Source organism: Argopecten irradians, chromosome 8 (assembly GCF_041381155.1).
Source record: "Argopecten irradians isolate NY chromosome 8, Ai_NY, whole genome shotgun sequence".
Taxonomy (NCBI): Eukaryota; Metazoa; Mollusca; class Bivalvia; order Pectinida; family Pectinidae; genus Argopecten; species Argopecten irradians.
In genome coordinates this window covers 43491603-43510845 of record NC_091141.1, presented here as the reverse complement: position 1 = coordinate 43510845, position 19243 = coordinate 43491603, and the positions used below count along the sequence as shown (strand labels likewise).

General features: G+C 36.7%; 1 protein-coding gene across 1 annotated transcript in view; it reads left to right on the top strand.

Moving 5' to 3' along the window:
* Nucleotides 1-9: 9 nt before the first annotated feature.
* LOC138330442 (CD151 antigen-like) overlaps nucleotides 10-19243 on the top strand; it is a 56485-nt gene continuing 37251 nt past the window's right edge. The window contains exon 1 of the mRNA XM_069278070.1: nucleotides 10-146. Within this exon, the coding sequence (XP_069134171.1) occupies nucleotides 81-146 (66 nt within the window). The 5' untranslated portion in view covers nucleotides 10-80. The remainder of the gene's footprint in view (nucleotides 147-19243) is intronic.

Sequence of the window (19243 nt, the reverse complement as noted above, 5' to 3'; positions counted from 1 at the left end):
CTGTCACAAAGGAAAACTAAAGCGGAAGTAACACAGTGTTGGATTCTTACGTGAAATGTAGCAGAAATATAACGTTCAAAATGAGGTTGGAATCCAAGGTTCTGTGTTTGCGGGTTTTGTCTGCTGTTTGTATATCTCTGATTTGGGTAAGTATTTATTTACGTTTATTATCCCCCACAAGCGGCTGTTTTTACCAGATAGCAGAAAGCAATTATCCTACGTTTTCTGGTAGCAGAATCGGCTCGTCAAGGCTTTCAAGTCTCATGCCTCTGGAGTGTTTATCACTGGGAAATCAATGAGAATAAATTAGCTTGCGCTCTTTCCTTTATGATAATTATTTTCTTGAATATATAATGTCTTCCTTGCCAAAATGATTCCAACAAAATCGTTTTTCGTTTGAAACACTCCTGTTTGTCAATAAAAAAATATTGTCAACAAAGGTTATTGAGTGGGGTGACTCAGTAGGGACACATATGTCGTGTTTTGAAAAGGAAGAGGCTTGAAAATCATCTTTATTATCTTTTCTATTCTGAGATTTATTGGAGAATGATCACGAAAGAGAAATGTTTGATAATTTTCATTGTTAGAACTACATTTTAATTTTTTTTGTATATTATGGTAAATATTTTGCCATGATCATACATTGTGATGTCATATTACCATACACAAGGATTGTACCCAGTAATACAGGATAACAGTTATGTGTCAGTGGTGACAGGTACGTAAAACCATTCACAAGTCATGCATACACAGACCACCTGTAAGACCTGACCTATCCACCCACATACAGTGGGCAATAACATACGTATACACTTATACATTACCAGACCTGTGAACTATTTCAACATAATAATAATAATAATATGTAAAAAATTGTAGATTCTTGAACTTGGCAATCATCCAGAAATATTTGTTGTTGCTTCGTAATAAACATTAAACAAGTAATTAAATTCAGTTAAATAATTAACTGAAGTGTGGTATAATGTTTCCTGAAACTGGAAATGATGGTGAAATATTACATAAAATATCGCACCAATGTAATCATAATCAATATAAAGTATAAGTTATATTTTCTATTGATATCATTTAAGAATTATGACAATATATTATTGAAAAGAAATGGGTTCAAGGCTTTAAGTATACAGAAAAGTAGTTCCTTAATCTTAATAAAACATATATAAACCTGAAAACCAAAACTATAACCCTAGAACCCTATCACAAAACTAACCCTAGAACCCTATCACTAAACTAACTCTAGAACCCTATCACTAATTAAAAAATATAAACTAACCCTAGAACCCTATCACTAAACTAACCCTAGAACCCTATCACTAAACTAACCCTAGAACCCTATCACTAAACTAACCCTATAGCTAGAACCCTGTCACTAAACTAACCCTAGAACCCTATCACTAAACTAACCCTAGAACCCTGTCACTAAACTAACCATAGAATCCTGTCACTAAACTAACCCTATAGCTAGAACCCTGTCACTAAACTAACCCTAGAACCCCATCACTAAACTAACCCTAGAACCCTATCACTAAACTAACCCTAGACCCTCTTGGCCCAATAAATGAACTGTACGTAGAAATCTTTGATTGTCATCACAATAACCATGCTTGGTAATTATAATTATAGACTTAATTATTTAATTAGCTTCAAATTCTTTACAATATATTTTCAGTTTGCTTTTTTTTCATAGCTATATTTTTTAGATTACAATAATAAAACATGTTTATAAGTTAACAAACACACTTACAACAAATTCATAGTTATAACACATTGAATTTTTACATTGCCGATCAAGATTCCTGTAAGATATCTGTAATAAATAAATAATGAACTAGGCTTATAATGAAGGGGAATTTCATCGGTCCCCAGATCTTCTACAGATTCCTTATAACCATATTTTACCATACAAGGAATAGGATATTTGCTGATTCAAGATGTTTTCCCAAAGATATAAACGACTAAAGTAAAGAAGCAATCTTATAAGTCTTCTTAATGTTAGAAATAACTATCATATTCTACATGGTGTGTCTATACATTTTCACATGATTTTTCGCAGCATGTAATTTCATGTGACTGAAATTGTACAAATTGAAAAACAGCAAAAAACAGCATTTCTTTTTGTATTTATGGGAAAAGCTGGATTGTAATTCGCAGATGGATTTAATTTTCCTTGATGTCCATGCTAGTATTTGGTGTGTGTACAAACCCTAGCAGACTGTTGTGACTTTATATATGTTTAGGTAATTGCCACAGTTTTATTGGACGCCTGGGAAACACTGTAGGACCACAGCCATATGTTGCCAATATAATTTTGTCTTTATCACATCACATACAAATCATACTAGCTGTGATTTCTCTGCTTCTTGTATCAAAATGAATGGCTTAGATTTATTGGGTCCGTGTAGTAGGGGTTGTGGGAATGCACTGTTGACACTCTAAAGATGAGAGATCTATATAAAACAGCCTATAAATCAATAGCCGATATTTGCTATGGAATTAGTGACAGTAAATAAATAGCTGCTGGACTTGACAGTGGTTCTCACTGATGACACCTGGTAATATATGGATACTCTAGCTCTATACTGGTAATATATATATACTCTCTAATACTGGTAATATATGGATACTCTGTATATTGGTAATATATGGATACTCTGTATATTGGTAATATATGGATACTCTGTATATTGGTAATATATGGATACTCTCTATATTGGTAATATATGGATACTCTGTATATTGGTAATATATGGATACTCTGTATATTGGTAATATATGGATACTCTGTATTTATATTGGTAATATATGGATACTCTGTATATTGGTAATATATGGATACTCTGTATATTGGTAATATATGAATACTCTGTATATTGGTAATATATGAATACTCTGTATATTGGTAATATATGAATACTCTGTATATTGGTAATATATGGATACTCTGTATTTTGGTAATATATGAATACTCTCTGTATATTTTGGTAATATATGGATATTCTCTATATTGGTAATATATGGATACTCTGTATACTGGTAATATATGGATACTCTGTATATTGGTAATATATGGATACTCTCTATATTGGTAATATATGGATACTCTGTATATTGGTAATATATGGATACTCTCTATATTGGTAATATATGGATATGGGTATATATGGATACTCTGTATATTGGTAATATATGGATACTCTTTATATTGGATACTCTGTATATTGGTAATATATGGATACTCTGTATATTGGTAATATATGGATACTCTGTATATTGGTAATATATGGATACTCTGTATATTGGTAATATATGGATACTCTGTATATTGGTAATATATGGATACTCTGTATATTGGTAATATATGGATACTCTGTATATTGGTAATATATGAATACTCTGTATATTGGTAATATATGGATACTCTGTATATTGGTAATATATGGATACTCTGTATATTGGTAATATATGAATACTCTCTATATTGGTAATATAAAGATACTCTCTATATTGGTAATATATGGATACTCTGTATATTGGTAATATATGGATACTCTGTATATTGGTAATATATGGATACTCTCTATATTGGTAATATATATGGATACTCTGTATATTGGTAATATATGAATACTCTGTATATTGGTAATATATGGATACTCTGTATATTGGTAATATATGGATACTCTGTATATTGATAATATATATATACTCTGTATATTGGTAATATATGGATACTCTGTATATTGGTAAGATATGGAATACTCTGTATATTGGTAATATATGAATACTCTGTATATTGGTAATATATGGATACTCTGTATATTGGTAATATATTAATACTTAGTACGATATATCTACTGTGTGCGATAGATATAATGATTAGTCGGATACTGTGATATTGGTAATATATGGGAGTATTAGCTCATCTATATTGTTAATCGGTAGTAATATGCATGGATTGTAAGCTGGACTACTCTGAGTCTACGAGCTGGAGTATGTATGGTAAACAATATTACTTGTTTATAATTACTCGTCTCTGATTATAATGAAAAAAGTGGATGTCTGAGAAAGCTTTATACTGGTAACGCTCGGGAGCGAAAGGAAAGCATATGGCATACTGTCATATTTCTTATTAATATAAGACAGGTAATTTATATTTTTTTTGATCACGGAACATATTGATAAAGCTGTCTGTGTCTTTACTGGTACGTAATATTTACGCTAGGCTCACGCATACTCTCTATATTGGTAATAATATGGATACTCTCTAATATAATGGTAATATATGGATACTGTCTATACTGGTAATATATAGATACTCTCTAATACTGGTAATATATGGATACTCTCTAATACTGGTAATATATAGATACTCTCTATATTGGTAATATATGGATACTCTCTAATACTGGTAATATATGGATACTCTTTATATTGGTAATATATGGATACTCTTTATATTGGTAATATATGGATACTCTCTATATTTGTAATATATGGATACTCTCTAATACTGGTAATATATGGATACTCTGTATATTGGTAATATATGGATACTCTCTATATTGGTAATATATGGATACTCTCTAATACTGGTAATATATGGATACTCTCTAATACTGGTAATATATGGATACTCTGTATATTGGTAATATATGGATACTCTCTATATTGGTAATATATGGATACTCTCTATATTGGTAATATATGGATACTGTTTATACTGGTAATATATGGATACTGTCTATACTGGTAATATATGGATACTGTCTATACTGGTAATATATAGATATTCTCTAATACTGGTAATATATAGATACTCTCTAATACTGGTAATATATATATACTCTCTAATACTGGTAATATATATATACTCTCTAATACTGGTAATATATGGATACTCTCTAATACTGGTAATATATGGATACTCTCTAATACTGGTAATATATGGATACTCTGTATATTGGTAATATATTGTTACTCTCTAATACAGGTAATATTTGTGTTTTTCGATATCCAGGATATAGATTTGATAAATCCGACATGCCATCAGATGTCTGATCTAGAATTGCAAATGATTAAGAATTTGGAGTTCTATTTATAAGCAACAGCTGCAATTACATTAATGGACTGATCGTAGTTGTATTGGGTCCCAATTGCGTTTAAATTTATACTCTTGATTTTCAACCGAAGTATTAGCATTACTTTCTATACAGCATTAGCTGGGTCATTCTTCAAACAACTCAGTTCCAGTAATGGTCAGAGTGTAATGAGCTCTGATTTCTGTAGATTATCAAGCTTACTTGTGAGTACCTCAAATTGCCATTCTATGTAAGGTGATAAGCTGCGATGGCCTGGATGTGCTCACCCAGGGCTGGTTAAAATGCTCGTATGACAGTGATCTGGCAGATAGAGTGTAGATTATCTCTGATAGATCCTTAAATCTTATCATCCTCCCCACTGGGGCTGATAAAGATTTCCCTTCCCTTTCAGAGCTCTGAGACTACTGTCATTCATCATATATAAAGTGGCATTGAATATTGCACCAGCTTTTATCAATGTAGATGGCTTATAATAAGTTTCATCAACAATATAAAATAATAATTTGTGATAATTACACGACAAATATTCAAATCCTATAGAACATGGCATTGTGGTAAAGTAACATTACCAGCTTGGACTAAACACAGGAACTGGCGCAGTAGCTAGGATAATGATCATGATACCAGCTTGGACTAAACACAGGAACTGGCGCAGTAGCTAGGATAATGTTACAAGCTTGGACTAAACACAGGAACTTGCAGTAGCTAGGAGAATGTTACAAGCTTGGACTAAACACAGGAACTTGCAGTAGCTAGGATAATGTTACCTGCTTGGACTACAGACAGACACTGGCAGTAGCTAGGATAATGTTACCAGCTTGGACTAAACACAGGAACTGGCAGTAGCTAGGATAATGTTACCAGCTTGGACTAAACACAGGAACTGGCAGTAGCTAGGATAATGTTACCAGCTTGGACTAAACACAGACACTGGCAGTAGCTAGGATAATGTTACCAGCTTGGACTAAACACAGACACTGGCAGTAGCTAGGATAATGTTACCAGCTTGGACTAAAGACAGACACTGGCAGTAGCTAGGATAATGTTACCTGCTTGGACTAAACACAGACACTGGCAGTAGCTAGGATAATGTTACCAGCTTGGACTAAAGACAGGAACTTGCAGTAGCTAGGATAATGTTACCTGCTTGGACTAAACACAGACACTGGCAGTAGCTAGGATAATGTTACCAGCTTGGACTAAACACAGGAACTGGCAGTAGCTAGGATAATGTTACCAGCTTGGACTAAACACAGACACTGGCAGTAGCTAGGATAATGTTACCAGCTTGGACTAAACACAGGAACTGGCAGTAGCTAGGATAATGTTACCAGCTTGGACTAAACACAGGACACTGGCAGTAGCTAGGATAATGTTACCAGCTTGGACTAAACACAGACACTGGCAGTAGCTAGGATAATGTTACCAGCTTGGACTAAACACAGACACTGGCAGTAGCTAGGATAATGTTACCAGCTTGGACTAAACACAGGAACTGGCAGTAGCTAGGATAATGTTACCAGCTTGGACTAAACACAGACACTGGCAGTAGCTAGGATAATGTTACCAGCTTGGACTAAACACAGACACTGGCAGTAGCTAGGATAATGTTACCAGCTTGGACTAAACACAGACCCTGGCAGTAGCTAGGATAATGTTACCAGCTTGGACTAAACACAGACACTGGCAGTAGCTAGGATAATGTTACCAGCTTGGACTAAAGACAGACACTGGCAGTAGCTAGGATAATGTTACCAGCTTGGACTAAACACAGACACTAGCAGTAGCTAGGATAATGTTACCAGCTTGGACTAAACACAGACACTGGCAGTAGCTAGGATAATGTTACCTGCTTGGACTAAACACAGGAACTTGCAGTAGCTAGGATAATGTTACCTGCTTGGACTAAGACAGACACTGGCAGTAGCTAGGATAATGTTACCAGCTTGGACTAAACACAGGAACTTGCAGTAGCTAGGATAATGTTACCTGCTTGGACTAAAGACAGACACTGGCAGTAGCTAGGATAATGTTACCAGCTTGGACTAAACACAGACACTGGCAGTAGCTAGGATAATGTTACCAGCTTGGACTAAACACAGACACTGGCAGTAGCTAGGATAATGTTACCAGCTTGGACTAAACACAGGAACTGGCAGTAGCTAGGATAATGTTACCAGCTTGGACTAAACACAGACAACTGGCAGTAGCTAGGATAATGTTACCAGCTTGGACTAAACACAGACACTAGCAGTAGCTAGGATAATGTTACCAGCTTGGACTAAACACAGACCCTGGCAGTAGCTAGGATAATGTTACCAGCTTGGACTAAACACAGACACTGGCAGTAGCTAGGATAATGTTACCAGCTTGGACTAAACACAGACACTGGCAGTAGCTAGGATAATGTTACCAGCTTGGACTAAACACAGACACTGGCAGTAGCTAGGATAATGTTACCAGCTTGGACTAAACACAGGAACTGGCAGTAGCTAGGATAATGTTACCTGCTTGGACTACAGACAGACACTGGCAGTAGCTAGGATAATGTTACCAGCTTGGACTACAGACAGACACTGGCAGTAGCTAGGATAATGTTACCAGCTTGGACTAAACACAGACACTGGCAGTAGCTAGGATAATGTTACCTGCTTGGACTAAACACAGACACTGGCAGTAGCTAGGATAATGTTACCTTGGACTAAACACAGACACTGGCAGTAGCTAGGATAATGTACTAGGGACTAAACACAGACACTGGCAGTAGCTAGGATAATGTTACCAGCTTGGACTAAACACAGGAACTTGCAGTAGCTAGGATAATGTTACCTGCTTGGACTAAACAGACAGACACTGGCAGTAGCTAGGATAATGTTACCAGCTTGGACTACAGACAGACACTGGCAGTAGCTAGGATAATGTTACCAGCTTGGACTAAACACAGACACTGGCAGTAGCTAGGATAATGTTACCTGCTTGGACTAAACACAGACACTGGCAGTATATGCTACCAACTAGGACTAAACACAGGAACTGGCAGTAGCTAGGATAATGTTACCAGCTTGGACTAAACACAGGAACTTGCAGTAGCTAGGATAATGTTACCTGCTTGGACTAAACACAGACAATGGCAGTAGCTAGGATAATGTTACCAGCTTGGACTAAAGACTGCAGGAACTGGCAGTAGCTAGGATAATGTTACCAGCTTGGACTAAACACGGGAACTGGCAGTAGCTAGCTAGGATTATGTTACCAGCTTGGACTAAACACAGACACTGGCAGTAGCTAGGATAATGTTACCAGCTTGGACTAAACACAGACACTGGCAGTAGCTAGGATAATGTTACCAGCTTGGACTAAACACAGACACTGGCAGTAGCTAGGATAATGTTACCAGCTTGGACTAAACACAGGATCTGGCAGTAGCTAGGATAATGTTACCAGCTTGGACTAAACACAGACTTCGTGATGTCGTTACATCAATGTTGTCTGTATATATATACTAACTGTACTTATATCTCGCTGTACAGAATGTGGTATCGTTACATCAATGTTGCTGATGGTTTAGTCTAAGCTGAAGATGGTTCAGTAAATACATAGTTAAGCTTCAAAATATACAAAAATTTAGTTTAGTTTTCTTTAAAGATGCTCCACCGCTGACAAATGGTATTTTTTCACTATAAAAAACAGAAGCAGACGATTTAGTATTTTTCTTCAGTTACAAAAGTTACTTACTTTACACCATTGAAAAGTTTGAGCTTCTAATTTTACTTCAAGTTAAAAATATGAAAAATAATTAATTGCATCCCGAAAAAATTCCGTGACTCTAGATCCTATATGGAATGAAGTATTGATTGCGCATACACCAAAGGCGAAATAAATTATTTTATATTATTTTTTGTGTTAATTAGCTAGGCATATATATATACGATTAAACACCAATCATTTATGCTCTGTCGGCGGTGGAGCATCTTTAATGAATTTTGTTGAGAAAGTAAAATTATAAATGGTTTACTTGCAGATAATTAGAGGAAATGCATTACCATTAGACTCTATTGTCTAGTGTTAGAGCACTGTTGTAAGTTCCAGAACTAGGCTATGAGAGAGTTCAGACAAAATTGCTGAATTTATAAGAACTTTTTACTGTAGTGTTCTGTAGGGTTCAGGCATTTTTTACTTCATGACAATAAAATCTGAATTTATAAACATTTTCACCAAACAGGCTTTAACTGGCTTAACGCCAGATGGCTATCGCAGCCTTATTCTCCATTTTATCTGCTGTTTGAAGCCATTAGACAAATAGTATACATGTTCTTACTTTAGAAGATCTCTAAAATGGATTCAACCATATGTCTGTTTTAAATATAGAAATTTGTTTTATTAATACTTGACCTAAAACCATTTCACGCCAGTTTTCCATAATTACATTATTTTTCTCTGAGTCTAGATTGAAATATGATTTTAACTGGAATGTTAAGAAAAATTCCAAAGACTCCAGGGGTTTGTGCGCCAGAAATTACTAACACTATTTAGATCGAGTACGTTAGACACATTCTAGATCTGTACTATAGTGCACATTGTTTGTTTTATTTGTTCAGTTTACTCCCGAGAACAGATCAAATTGTGGTGTTATTATAGAGAAAAGCCTGAAGTTGTGGAGAAAAACCATCATCCATCACTAATTACCAACTACATAATATATACATGTGTACAGTTTACATATCTATTAAATTCTAAATAGATTAATATACATGTATATATATATTAATCTATTTAGAATTTAATAGAAAACATGTAACCTTTATGCTATATTGAAGAGAAATCTGAATACTTGTAATAATTGATAAATGACTCTTTAGGAGTTTGTTTACATGCATGGTTTTGATTGTATAGATAAACATCCTGTCATCCTATAAACAGCTAGCCAGGGTTATTTAAGGATGTGCCAGGTTTGTTGGTGAACAGAGGCCAGAGTACCCAGAGAAAAACCACTGACCAGCAGTCAGTACCTGGCAACTGCCCCACTTGGGATTCAAACTCGCGACCCAGAGGTGGATATGGCTTGTGGTAATGTGTCAAGACACTTGGCCTCTTCAGCCTAGAGGTGGAAGCTAGTTAAGGCTTGTAATGTGTCGAGACACTTGCCCCCCCCTTTTTTTTGTTTTTGTTTATACTTACACTATATAAACCATTATCATCCTTGTACATCATATGTTTTGACTTTTCCATTCAACAAAGTAAGATGTTATGTTCCATTTTCAATCTTTTTAAAAGTAAAGTTGAATAAAGATACTCACACATTGTGTATTTAATATAAGAAATGCAGCTGCAAATCATTTTGACCTTACTAGAACAACTTGGTGATCCTGACCACAATAATTCACACTTCTAATTTTGTTCTATAAGTGTACATATGTATTTTCTGTTTGGATTGGTAAACTCAATAAAAAGGTCCAAACTTTTAAAAATTCACTGAAGTAGGCTATTTCTGTGTGCTACACGCACTACATATATATGTATCATGCTATCTGGTTTTCTGCATGCACAGCAGTTGTTGACAGAATGTTCGACAAGAAAAACAATCAGTACAGCAAAAACCCAGATGTGTCTACATTTCAGGGCCTACAGGGCTATAGGCCATGGAATTGATTTCATATGACTGCAATAGCTATCTCTGTGACATTGAAAATTCAAGGATCAATTTTCCAAACAGCCATTACATACAGATCTAGAGTTGATCACATTTCAAAAAAGATATGAAAGCCAAATTCTCTTTGTATTGTCTTTTCTGATTCACTTATGGTTAATTATAAGTGATTATGAAAAAAAATCATTTACGGTATTCAACCCAATAGGAGCCTAGGGTATTCAGGAAAAAAAGAGAAAACTGTTTTGTACAGTGATAACATGAAAGAAACAGGTAGGTATGGGTGTGCTCGCTGACGCGATGATACAGGCTTCTTGCTTGATGACACAGGCTCTGGAGTCCCTGCTCTATGACACAAGACTCCCTGCTCTATGATACAGGCTCTGGAATCCCTGCTCGATGACACAAGACTCCCTGCTCTATCATACAGGCTCTGAGATCCCTATTCGATGACACAAGACTCCCTGCTCTATGATACAGGCTCCGGGATCCCTATTCGATGACACAAGACTCCCTGCTAGATGACATAGGCTCCGAGATCCCTATTCGATGACACAAGACTCCCTGCTAGATGACATAGGCTCCGAGATCCCTATTCGATGACACAAGACTCCCTGTTCAATGACACAGGCTCCGGGATCCCTATTTGATGACACAAGACTCCCTGCTCTATGATACAGGCTCCGAGATCCCTATTCGATGACACAAGACTCCCTGCTCTGTGACACAGGCTCCGGGATCCCTATTCGATGACACAAGACTCCCTGCTCTATGATACAGGCTCCGAGATCCCTATTCGATGACACAAGACTCCCTGCTCTGTGACACAGGCTCCAGGATCCCTATTCGATGACACAAGACTCCCTGCTCTATGATACAGGCTCCGAGATCCCTATTCGATGACACAAGACTCCCTGCTCTGTGACACAGGCTCCGAGATCCCTATTGATGACACACGACTCCCTGCTCTATGATAGATACAGACTCTGAGATCCCTATTCGATGACACAAGACTCCCTGCTCTATGATACAGGCTCCGGGATCCCTATTCGATGACACAAGACTCCCTGCTCGATGACACAGGCTTCGAGATCCCTATTCGATGACACAAGACTCCCTGCTAGATGACATAGGCTCCGAGATCCCTATTCGATGACACAAGACTCCCTGTTCAATGACACAGGCTCCGGGATCCCTATTTGATGACACAAGACTCCCTGCTCTATGATACAGGCTCCGAGATCCCTATTCGATGACACAAGACTCCCTGCTCTGTGACACAGGCTCCGGGATCCCTATTCGATGACACAAGACTCCCTGCTCTATGATACAGGCTCCGAGATCCCTATTCGATGACACAAGACTCCCTGCTCTGTGACACAGGCTCCGGGATCCCTATTCGATGACACAAGACTCCCTGCTCTATGATACAGGCTCCGAGATCCCTATTCGATGACACACGACTCCCTGCTCTATGATAGATACAGACTCTGAGATCCCTATTCGATGACACAAGACTCCCTGCTCTATGATACAGGCTCCGGGATCCCTATTCGATGACAGAAGACTCCCTGCTCGATGACACAGGCTTCGAGATCCCTATTCGATGGCACAAGACTCCCTGCTTTATGATACAGGCTTTGAGATCCCTATTCGATGACACAAGACTCCCTGCTCGATGATTCAGGCTCTGAGATCCCTATTCGATGATACAAGACTCCTTGATCGATGATACAGGCTCTGAGATCCCTATTCGATGACACAAGACTCCCTGCTCGTTGACACAGGGTCTGGGATCCCTATTCGATGACACAAGACTCCCTGCTCGATGACACAGGCTTCGAGATCCCTATTCGATGGCACAAGACTCCCTGCTTTATGATACAGGCTTTGAGATCCCTATTCGATGACACAAGACTCCCTGCTCGATGACACAGGCTCTGAGATCCCTATTCGGTGACACAAGACTCCCTGCTCGTTGACACAGGCTCCGAGATCCCTATTCGATGACACAAGACTCCCTGCTCATTGACACAGGGTCTGGGATCCCTATTCGATGACACAAGACTCCCTGCTCGTTGACACAGGCTTCGAGATCCCTATTCGATGGCACAAGACTCCCTGCTTGTTGACACAGGCTCTGAGATCCCTGCTTGATGAATCAGGCTCTAGCTCCCTGCTTGTTGGCACAGGCTCCTTGCTTTCCTCTTCCACTGAAATCTCATGAGTGCTTCAAATTCCATCCAGACAACTAAAATATTAAAATTAAAATAAATTCTAAATAATATCTATATATATTTGTTTAAAAAAAAAGAATTGATCCTGTTTGTTTGAATGCATGTGTTGACCGCCATTCTAGTTAACTCATCAACAGGGTTATTTCAATGGTCTTGATATACATCCAACCACTTAATAATGCTTGGATAAAAGTTTGTTTGAATGAATGATCTTGAATAAACTTATATCCATATTTGAGCCAATAAGCGCCCCAATCACTATAAGCGTCCCTCCCCTTTTTCCGACTTCAATTTCACTTACTTTTAATTACGTGCAGACTGAAAATATGAAAAGTGTGTTGGTTTTCTTACTGATTTCTTTTGCAAATTGATTTATGAATAATTTTATAAAAGGCAAGTCCAAAGTTACTATTAAGTGCCCCCTGATTTGCTTCAATGTTTTAAGTCTTTTTTCATTCTAAAACTTACTCTTCCTTTCCCCTGACATTGATCACTACCAAATTTAGTATTCTTGTGAGAGCTAACCTCCATTTCTATATAAATGAGCACGGTTCAACCCCAAGGGGCAGCACAAGGCCCAAAATAAGAAACGTCGCCAGGAACAGGAACATTGCCAAGAACATATGAAAAGAAAGAGGAAGCATACTTGTTAGAAGGAATACGGTAGTGTAGCTAGGATAAGCTAAATTGATCATGAGCAATATGAAATAAATGTTGGATGCTATCAAAGAAAATGGTGTATTTGTAGTATACATGTAGTGCCTGTTACACAATGGGTACAGAGATTATAGAACAAGTAATGGTACAGGAAATAGACACTTGTCTCCAAAGTAGTTCTAATGTCAGTCACATACAGCCTATAACACATGCACTTTACATACAAGTCATTCACAGGGATCTGAAATATTTACATGGGAAAATTTCTAAAGAATGAAAAGAGCATGCATCATTTAAATGTCAGCAATATAAATTAAATCTTAAGCAACAGACATTGACTTCTAATTTTCAATTGCCTTTTATGGGCCTTTGTTGAGGTTAATGTGACATTATACTAACCTCTACATCCAAATAATTAATTTTACTCTGTTTTCATACCAAATCTGGCTTTCTGCTTAGCCAATACTTTTTTACATACCACTATGAACAAATTCTGAGAAGTTATCGTGATGTCAAAATAGAGACATTGATGTTGCGTATTGATTTGAAAAAAAAATCCATTGAAAAATCACAGGAAAGGTACATTTAAACATACTTTGATTTATCAAATAGATTATAAAATTAATTATAAGCATTGATGTCAATATTTTCAAATTTTATCAGGTTATGAACAAATTTGTTTGCAAACTGAGAATCAGCATGCTTAAACATTAAGGAGGATAAAGTTAATCAATCCTACCAAGAGAGCACCATCATCATAATAAAAGGACAAGTTTAGATTTGTGTATAAAATAAGACCATCGTCTCTCTGTATATATATTTATACAGACCAACCTTAATGGGCTGAGATACACACAATAGACATAGAGACTTAAGACTTTATTTAATACGCTAATGTCCACTCTAAATTAGCCGTCTGAATGCAGAGGTTTTTTTTCCGGAAAGTCTTTGCAGAATAATTTCTTGTAAATTGATATACTTTCCAGATGGTTTTACTAACACGTCAGCACTGTAGCAGTTATATTCTCGTAAAACATATCTACGCTCCAGTGCCAACTCCAGGAGCTTTGGGGAGGCCTTCTGTTACAACATCTACCACAACAAATACAGTACAAATATGAGAGTGTCCTGATATACAATTGATGATCAAACACAAGTTATCATCAGAAATGACAACAAAAAGATTTTATAACGTTTGTCATCAAAAACATCATATTGTTACTTAACGACAGAGTTCAGACTACCATAGCTGTTTCTCTTTGGTGGTGGAAAGTGGTAGAAAACGGTGGCAGAAAATGTTGCTGTTCAAAATGTAAAATCATAAGACTTTCATGATAAAGACTTACATCTGATTGTGATTTTACAGTTTATAATTAGTTGATGTAATATGTCTACATCTGATTGTGATTTTACAGTTTATAATTAGTTGATGTAAGATGTCTACATCTGATTGTGATTTTACAGTTTATCATTAGTTGATGTAATATGTCTACATCTGATTGTGATTTTACAGTTTATCCTAAAATTAACCAACCAGACAAAAACACCATGGTAACTTTGTAATGTGTCGTAAAGTTAACCAACCAGACAAAAACACCATGGTTACTTTGTAATGTGTCCTTAAGTTTACCGACCAGACAAAAACACTATGGTTACTTTGTAATGTGTCGTAAAGTTAACCAACCAGACAAAAACACCATGGTTACTTTGTAATGTATCCTAAAGTTTACCGACCAGACAAAAACACCATGGTTACTTTGTAATGTGTCCTTAAGTTTACCGACCAGACAAAAAACACCATGGTAACTTTGTAATGTGTCCTAAAGTTTACCAACCAGACAAAAACACCATGGTCACTTTGTAATGTATCCTAAAGTTTACCGACCAGACAAAAACACCATGGTAACTTTATAATGTGTCCTAAAGTTTACCGAGCAGACAAAAACACTGTGGTAACTTTGTAATGTGTCCTAAAGTTTACCGACCAGACAAAAACACTGTGGTAACTTTGTAATGTGTCCTAAAGTTTACCGACCAGACAAAAACACCATGGTAATTTTGTAATGTGTCCTAAAATTTACCAACCAGACAAAAACACCATGGTAACTTTGTAATGTGTCCTAAAGTTTACCGACCAGACAAAAACACCATGGTAACTTTGTAATGTATCCTAAAGTTTACCAACCAGACAAAAACACTGTGGTAACTTTGTAATGTATCCTAAAGTTTACCAACCAGACAAAAACACCATGGTAACTTTGTAATGTGTCCTAAAGTTTACCGACCAGACAAAAACACCATGGTAACTTTGTAATGTGTCCTAAAGTTTACCGACCAGACAAAAACACCATGGTAACTTTGTAATTGTGTCCTAAAGTTTACCGACCAGACAAAAACACCATGGTTACTTTGTAATGTGTCCTTAAGTTTACCGACCAGACAAAAACACCATGGTAACTTTGTAATGTGTCCTAAAGTTTACCAACCAGACAAAAACACCATGGTCACTTTGTAATGTGTCCTAAAGTTTACCAACCAGACAAAAACACCATGGTAACTTTGTAATGTATCCTAAAGTTTACCGACCAGACAAAAACACCATGGTAACTTTATAATGTGTCCTAAAGTTTACCGAGCAGACAAAAACACTGTGGTAACTTTGTAATGTGTCCTAAAGTTTACCGACCAGACAAAAACACTGTGGTAACTTTGTAATGTGTCCTAAAGTTTACCGACCAGACAAAAACACCATGGTAATTTTGTAATGTGTCCTAAAATTTACCAACCAGACAAAAACACCATGGTAACTTTGTAATGTGTCCTAAAGTTTACCGACCAGACAAAAACACCATGGTAACTTTGTAATGTATCCTAAAGTTTACCAACCAGACAAAAACACTGTGGTAACTTTGTAATGTATCCTAAAGTTTACCAACCAGACAAAAACACCATGGTAACTTTGTAATGTGTCCTAAAGTTTACCGACCAGACAAAAACACCATGGTAACTTTGTAATGTGTCCTAAAGTTTACCGACCAGACAAAAACACTGTGGTAACTTTGTAATGTGTCCTAAAGTTTACCGACCAGACAAAAACACCATGGTAACTTTGTAATGTGTCCTAAAGTTTACCAACCAGACAAAAACACCATGGTTACTTTGTAATGTGTCCTAAAGTTTACCGACCAGACAAAAACACCATGGTAACTTTGTAATGTATCCTAAAGTTTACCGACCAGACAAAAACACCATGGTAACTTTGTATTGTGTCCTAAAGTTTACCGACCAGACAAAAACACCATGGTAACTTTGTAATGTGTCCTAAAGTTTACCGACCAGACAAAAACACCATGGTAACTTTGTAATGTGTCCTAAAGTTTACCGACCAGACAAAAACACCATGGTAACTTTGTAATGTGTCCTAAAGTTTACCGACCAGACAAAAACACTGTGGTAACTTTGTAATGTGTCCTAAAGTTTACCAACCAGACAAAAACACCATGGTAACTTTGTAATGTATCCTAAAGTTTACCGACCAGACAAAAACACTGTGGTAACTTTGTAATGTGTCCTAAAGTTAACCAACCAGACAAAAACACCATGGTAAATTTGTAATGTATCCTAAAGTTTACCGACCAGACAAAAACACTGTGGTAACTTTGTAATGTGTCCTAAAGTTAACCAACCAGACAAAAACACCATGGTAACTTTGTATTGTGTCCTAAAGTTTACCGACCAGACAAAAACACCATGGTAACTTTGTATTGTGTCCTAAAGTTTACCAACCAGACAAAAACACCATGGTCACTTTGTATTGTGTCCTAAAAATTACTGACCAGACAAAAACACCATGGTAACTTTGTAATGTGTCCTAAAGTTTACCAACCAGACAAAAACACCATGGTCACTTTGTAATGTGTCCTGAAGTTTACCGACCAGACAAAAACACCATGGTAACTTTGTAATGTGTCCTAAAGTTTACCGACCAGACAAAAACACCATGGTAACTTTGTAATGTATCCTAAAGTTTACCGACCAGACAAAAACACCATGGTAACTTTGTAATGTGTCCTAAAGTTTACCGACCAGACAAAAACACCATGGTAACTTTGTAATGTGTCCTAAAGTTTACCGACCAGACAAAAACACTGTGGTAACTTTGTAATGTGTCCTAAAGTTTACTGACCAGACAAAAACACCATGGTCACTTTGTAATGTGTCCTAAAGTTTACCAACCAGACAAAAACACCATGGTTACTTTGTAATGTGTCCTAAAGTTTACCGACCAGACAAAAACACCATGGTAACTTTGTAATGTATCCTAAAGTTTACCAACCAGACAAAAACACCATGGTAACTTTGTATTGTGTCCTAAAGTTTACCAACCAGACAAAAACACCATGGTTACTTTGTAATGTGTCCTAAAGTTTACCGACCAGACAAAAACACCATGGTAACTTTGTAATGTATCCTAAAGTTTACCGACCAGACAAAAACACCATGGTAACTTTGTAATGTATCCTAAAGTTTACCAACCAGTCAAAAACACCATGGTAACTTTGTAATGTGTCCTAAAGTTTACCAACCAGACAAAAACACTGTGGTAACTTTGTAATGTGTCCTAAAGTTAACCAACCAGACAAAAACACCATGGTAACTTTGTAATGTATCCTAAAGTTTACCGACCAGACAAAAACACTGTGGTAACTTTGTAATGTGTCCTAAAGTTAACCAACCAGACAAAAACACCATGGTAAATTTGTAATGTATCCTAAAGTTTACCGACCAGACAAAAACACTGTGGTAACTTTGTAATGTGTCCTAAAGTTAACCAACCAGACAAAAACACCATGGTAAATTTGTATTGTGTCCTAAAGTTTACCGACCAGACAAAAACACCATGGTAACTTTGTATTGTGTCCTAAAGTTTACCAACCAGACAAAAACACCATGGTCACTTTGTATTGTGTCCTAAAAATTACTGACCAGACAAAAACACCATGGTAACTTTGTAATGTGTCCTAAAGTTTACCAACCAGACAAAAACACCATGGTCACTTTGTAATGTGTCCTGAAGTTTACCGACCAGACAAAAACACCATGGTAACTTTGTAATGTGTCCTGAAGTTTACCGACCAGACAAAAACACCATGGCAACTTTGTAATGTATCCTAAAGTTTACCGACCAGACAAAAACACTGTGGTAACTATGTATTGTGTCCTAAAGTTTACCGACCAGACAAAAACACCATGGTAACTTTGTAATGTGTCCTAAAGTTTACCAACCAGACAAAAACACCATGGTAACTTTGTAATGTGTCCTAAAGTTTACCGACCAGACAAAAACACCATGGTTACTTTGTAATGTGTCCTAAAGTTTACCAACCAGACAAAAACACCATGGTAACTTTGTATTGTGTCCTAAAGTTTACCAACCAGACAAAAACACCATGGTAACTTTGTAATGTGTCCTAAAGTTTACCGACCAGACAAAAACACCATGGTAACTTTGTAATGTGTCCTAAAGTTTACCGACCAGACAAAAACACCATGGTAACTTTGTAATGTATCCTAAAGTTTACCGA